At 38.9% G+C, this 6,199-nt stretch overlaps 1 protein-coding gene across 1 annotated transcript in view; it reads left to right on the top strand.

The window, feature by feature from the left end:
* Positions 1-6,110, top strand: part of LOC106940784 (A disintegrin and metalloproteinase with thrombospondin motifs 8-like) — a 25,741-nt gene extending 19,631 nt beyond the window's left edge. Inside the window, exons 3-5 of the mRNA XM_015023611.1 lie at positions 1,075-1,207; positions 1,323-1,490; positions 5,303-6,110. Of these exons, the coding sequence (XP_014879097.1) occupies positions 1,075-1,207; positions 1,323-1,490; positions 5,303-5,601 (600 nt within the window). The 3' untranslated portion in view covers positions 5,602-6,110. The remainder of the gene's footprint in view (positions 1-1,074; positions 1,208-1,322; positions 1,491-5,302) is intronic.
* The last annotated feature ends 89 nt before the right edge of the window (positions 6,111-6,199 follow it).

Below are 6,199 nucleotides of genomic sequence, written 5' to 3'. Positions count from 1 at the left end.
TCTCATTGCCTGATTACCCTCCCTGTGTATTTATGACGGCACAAGAAAATGGGCTGGTTAACTCAAGCAGAAAAGCATTGTAGGTGCTTTAGGTGGTATCAGAAGTGTGGAGAAATTCATATAATATAGATGAGGAAAATATTGGTCATCAGCCATAAGAGGAAAAATAATACAGTGATCCCTCATTTTTCTTAGGGGTTGCGTTCCGAAAATAACCCGCAATTAGTGAAATCCGCAAAGTTGTTACTTTTAGTTTTTACAATTATTATACAGCATAATTAAATACTGAAATTAAATACATTGAAACCAAAGAACAAAACCTGTTCCTCAATCGGGCCTTAATGTGATCTGGAGTCATGTCATTAAAGCGTCTCCTCCAACCTGCCCCAGAGATTCACAGCTGGATCTACGGCAGAGCGATGGATCTCATCAACCGAGCCTCCGGTCGGGTTTTGCGCTGATTCTGGCCAATTTTTTCCAGCAGGCATTCAAAGTTTTCAGCTTTCATCTCCTGTATGGCCAATCTGTATTACTTATATTTAAGTACGTTATTGGCACACAGGTAGAGAAGGAGCTTGGAGACTGTTTAGCCAATCAGGACGCAGAACACAATGCACTGTGAAAAAAAACTGCACAAAAAAGTCCGAGAAGCAGCGAGACCGCGAAAGGTGAACCGCGTTATAGCGAGGGATCACTGTATTGTCAACTTCCTAAAATAATGGCCCGAGTTATTTTTTGCATGAAGTGATTTGTTTTTGGCAAAATGACTTAGTCCATTATTTTAGGAAGGTGACAATATGGGATATTGATATTGGAGCACATTTTCATATCAGTGCCTCCTTACTTCAGGGGCTGTGAATACTTCTGAACACTATATGACCCAAAGCTTCGGAATACAGCATGAATGTAACAGATGATGCATGAAGCTATGGTCATTTACTAAAGAGAGCTGCACAGCTGTTTGGGAAAAACATTTTCCTTATGAGGCAGTAAACACAATCCCAATTGTTTAGACTCGATTTTCTAATTACTTACCCTCAACTGGATCTGAATTTTTCTGCTTTATCATTGCAGGACATCTGTGGACAGAAGAGCTGTGACACTCTGGGTGTGGCAGATGTCGGGACGATGTGCGATCCCAAGAGAAGCTGCTCAGTCATTGAGGACAATGGCCTACAGGCCGCCTTCACGGCTGCTCACGAGCTTGGTGAGCCGTTCTTTATAGTCATTGATTAAGCTGCTGAGTGCGAGAGAAACCACAGAGTGAAGTAGAAAAGCTGGGTTGAGATTGTTTTGATAACCTGCTGACTCTCCCCCTGCAGGCCATGTGCTGAGCATGCCCCACGACGATTCCAAGACTTGTGAGAAGCTGTTCGGAGATCTGGGAGGGCATTACCTGATGGCCCCTCTGTTTGTTAGTCTCAACAAATCGGTGCCGTGGTCTCCCTGCAGCTCTCTTTACATCACTGAGTTTTTCGACAATGGCCATGGTGAGTGATACTGTGCTTATGCCTCAGAGCAGAAAGCTCCTGCCAACTTGGATATCAGCTGTGGTTTTCTTATGGGGCTGATTCAGGGATATATTAAACAGAATGTTCTGCTCTCATGAATGATGTCTTTCCTGCTTAAACATGCCGCTTCCCCCCAAATTGCAGGTTCTGGTGATAGTTTATCTTGCACGAGCTTTCCACATCCTCTTCTCTCCCTTTTACGTCTCAGGCTTTTTTTTCACTGAGAGCCCATCTCCAGTTCTGCCTCTCCTCTACTGTGTCATGTGTTTTGGATTGTTTATGTCCTTACTAGACCAATCGGTGAACCTTTCTTTCCACTGAGTCATGGCATGGACTCCTTCCTGTTCTCCACCTCAACAGCCAAATGCAACAGCTGGTGCTGAAAAAAATATGTTCTTTATCTGATGGAAAACATGTCTGGTAAAAAGTCACATTGCTCTAAGGGTTCATTCTGAAATGCTAATGTGATTATCAACTTCACTCAAATGTAATCAATTTCATTTGAGGAATGATAAAATGCCTTGTTTTTTGATTAGCCAGCAAGTTCAGATTCTGAGTAGTAAGATGGCAAAAGATGATGCATCTGTAAAGGTTACAATTTATTTCAGGACATGACTTGCCCTGAATTTTTGCCTCATAGTGTCAGAGAAGCACATTTACAAGGCAAGACAAGGCAACTTTATTTATATAGCGCCTTTCAGCCAGAGACAATTCAAAGTGCTTGTACAAAAAAGTTAAGATAATAGTTAAAAAAATAGTTAAAAAATCTATTAAAAATCAAGCAGATTAAAAATAGACAAAGCAAACATAAAAAAAATTAAATACAGTGAATGAAGAGAATTAAAAATTTTAAGAATAGGCAACTTCAAATAAAAAGGTTTTTAAGCTTGTTTTAAATAAACTCTAGATTGGGGCAGAGATAAAATGAGCAGGAAGTTCATTCCAGAGAGCTGGAGCATAAAAACTAAAAGCTGCTTCACCATGTTCAGTTCTGACTCTCGGAATAATTAGTAGGTTTGACTCTGATGATCTTAAAGGTCTGACTGGTACGTCGGGCTGAAGAAGATTAGAAATATAGTCTGGGTTTTTATTATGAAGTGCTTTGTAAACTACTAAGGAGATTTTAATTTCTATTCTTTGAGCAACTGGCAGCCAGTGCAAGGATCTCAGAACTGGACTGATGTGCTGATCTCTTTTTGTTTTAGTCAGGACTCTTGCAGCGGCATTCTGGAGAAGCTGGAGCTGTCTTATTGCTTTTTTTGATAATCCAGTAAAAATGCCATTGCAGTAATCGAGTCTACTAAAAACAAAGGCATGAACTAATTTTTCAGAATCTTTTGGGGACATGAGATGTCTGATTTTAGCACATCCAGACATTAATCTGCTCAATACAGTCAGTGAGTATTTGAACCTGACTGTAATCTCCTGGTGAAAGACTAATGTACAGCTGTGTGTCATTGGCATAGTTGTGATATTCTCTTATTATTTCACATAATTTGAATTAATGGAAGCATATAGATATTGAAAAGAAGTGGCCCTAGGATGGAACTTTGGGGAACTCCACAAATAATTTCATTCCATTTGGATTTAAAGTTGCCTATGGACACATAAGAGGTTCTGTCAGAGAGGTAAGCTTTAAGCCAGCTGAGCACTATACCGGAAATACCAACCCAATATCATGATCAACTGTATCGAATGCAGCACTCAGGTCAAGTAAAACTAATATTGACATTTTATTACGGTCAGTGTTCGACGGAGGTCATTGAATACTTTCACAAGAGCAGTTTCAGTGCTGTGATGTTGATGGAAACCTGATTGATGGACATCAAAACAGTTCTTCAGGGCTAGAAAGCCATTTATCTGTTTAAAACCAATTCTTTCTAATATTTTAGCCAGAAAAGGTAAGTAGGTATTGATCGATAATTGCTTAGAACTGATGAGTCTAGGTTATGCTTTTTGAGAAGTGGTTTAACTATCGCAGTCTCTAAAGCCTGAGGGAAGACTCCAGAGGAGAGCGGCTTAATTATTTGTAAAAGATCAGGAGCAAAAACATCTGAGACCTTTAAGAACAAACTGGTAGGGAAATGCCAAGGGAGCAGGTGGATGATTTCATATGATGTAACTCAGATCTTTTTGAGTGACCAGGTTAAAGTGAGTTATCCTAGTTAAGGTCTGATTAAGGAAAAACAGTTATCTGATTCTTTGTAACAGAGAGAGAGGAATTTACTGTCTCCCATATTTTCACCATTTTGTTTATGAAAAAAGTGGCAAATTTGTCACGAAGGTTAGAGTTAGGAGAAAAATTCACGGTTAACAGGAGAAGGTGGATTTGTCAACCTGTCAACAATCAAACAAAGCACAAGAGTTGTTGATGGAGGTAGAAATGATGTTTGAAAATTAAATTCTTGCATTTCTCAGTTCAAGATTAAAAATTTTTAGTTTGTCTTTGTATATATCTAAGTGGGCTTGTAGTTTAGTTTTACGCCACCGACGTTCTGCTTTTCGCCACTATTCCCTTTTCTAACTGACTCATAATTTCTCCAAGGTGGTTTACGTTTCCCAGAGATTACTTTTGTAGTAACAGGAGCAATGGTGTCAATAACTTTCTCGATTTTGAAAATAAAATCGTCTATTAGATCACTCAGAGAAGTACAGGAGTGTATAGCAGTTGAAGGAAAAGCCTGAATAAATTGACCGGCAGTAGTTTCTGTAATGCATCTTTTTGAAATGACTTGTTTATAGTCATCTTTTTGAGCAGGGAGAAAAAGTACAAAAGTGATCTGACAATGCTACATCAAGCACTACAATTGTATATATAATCAGTCCTTTAGAAATAATAAGGTCCAAAGTGTGTCCATGATTATGTGTTGGATCAGTCCGTAGCTGACAAAGCTCTTCACTGCCTCGATCCAATGGATTGTCGATATGAAAGTTAAAATCACCAACAATAAGAACAAAATCAAAATCAACCAGAATTAAGGACAATAATTTAGTAAAATCATCAAAGACATTTGCACAGAATCTAGGAGGTCAGTATATAGTCAGCATAGAATGAGTTTAATTGTAAGGCAACATATTCAAAGGATAAAACGTTTACGTAGGATATCTGCTGAATTGAACAATACTGCAACTCCACCTCCTCTTTTGTCGGTTCTGGTCTGGCTTATAAAGCTAAAATTTGGAGGACATGATTCCATTAGAATAGATGAGTGGTGATTTTGATTCAGCCAAATTTCAGTCAGGAACAAAAAATCAAGATGATGATCAATATTAAAGTCTTGAATTAGAAATGATTTTCCTGCCAGAGATCTGAGGTTTAATAAAGCCAATTGAATTGCAGCATGAAGCCTTCCTTCAGATTTCTGTTTGGTTTCAACATTGGTTTTAAGTAGAATAGATACTAAATATTACAGTCTAAAGACTTTTTTGTCTCTGCGTGATTTTACTGATTTTTGTCTGTTATTGGTATTGGAATTGGTATTATTGAGGGTCCCTCAAAAGTAAAAGTTGATTTCACTGTGCTGAAGTCAGGGAGATGAATCTCACTAACTTGTATATTTTTTTACAGCATTATTCTGTAATCCCTCAGTTTCATGATGGGGAAGCACAGACTTAGTAGGCTAAATTATGGAGGAGCTATGCCTATAAACAGGCTGTGTTGATGCACATAGTCAAGTTTGATTCCTTAAAGTCGTTGAAATACAATAATGCAAATTACCACAGCAACATAAAAGCTGATGATCTCTACCGGCCTGAATGGAATCCAGTGCTGATGTGTTCTCTAACCGTAGGAGACTGCCTCCTGGATGTCCCGGAGAGCACCATTCCCCTGCCACCAGAGCTGCCGGGTACCGTGTACAACCTGGACCAACAGTGTCAGCAGATTTTTGGGGAGGAGTTTGTCCACTGTCCCAACACGTCAGACAGCGATATTTGCAGCCAGCTTTGGTGCCGAGAGGACGGTACGGGGCAGTGTGCCACCAAGAATGGCAGCCTGACCTGGGCCGATGGCACTCCCTGCAGGTCCAATGGGACCTGTCTACATGGAGCATGCAAGATGACAGAGGAAGTGATGCAACCACTGGTATGATCATTACTTTGATGTTTGCTTTCAAAGAAATATCTTTGCAAAGGTAAAACATCCGTTTTTAATTGTTTCAGATTCAGTGCTGCACCCCCTGCCAGCATTGTCACAATAACACACAATGAGTGGTTGTGCATGTGCTCAACGCTGGAGGGCAAAAACACTATTATTTTACTTGCCATCCATAGCCGCGCTGCTGCGATAGAACAACTCGGTAAACTAAGTGAAACCTGGAGATGTTATTCATTTAGCACAGTGCCCTACAGCAAAGAAAATAAACCAGAAAAACAATTGAAGAAGTCAAAACTGCTTATATTCTTCATTTTTTTTCTAATCTAAACTTATGTAAACTTACTTATAGAAAAAATGTTTGTTTGGTTGAAGTGAATTCTGGTGCAGTTCAAATGCATATATGAATGTCAAGTTTTTTACATTTGAAAAAACTCATACTTTTTCCTTTTTTTGGAGCTTGCTCTGTGAGCATCGCCATATTTTCAATATGGTAAAACATACACATTAAAATGTATTATTCAATTTAACAATCTGCGATTTAACTGATTAGAAACATGATTAAATATCCAACTGCTCCTAAAAAATCATTTCT

The sequence above is a fragment of the Poecilia latipinna genome, unplaced genomic scaffold, assembly GCF_001443285.1.
Source record: "Poecilia latipinna isolate Pla-1442-1.1 unplaced genomic scaffold, P_latipinna-1.0 Scaffold3359, whole genome shotgun sequence".
NCBI classification, from domain to species: domain Eukaryota; kingdom Metazoa; phylum Chordata; class Actinopteri; order Cyprinodontiformes; family Poeciliidae; genus Poecilia; species Poecilia latipinna.
This window is presented reverse-complemented; position numbering and strand designations above follow the sequence as displayed.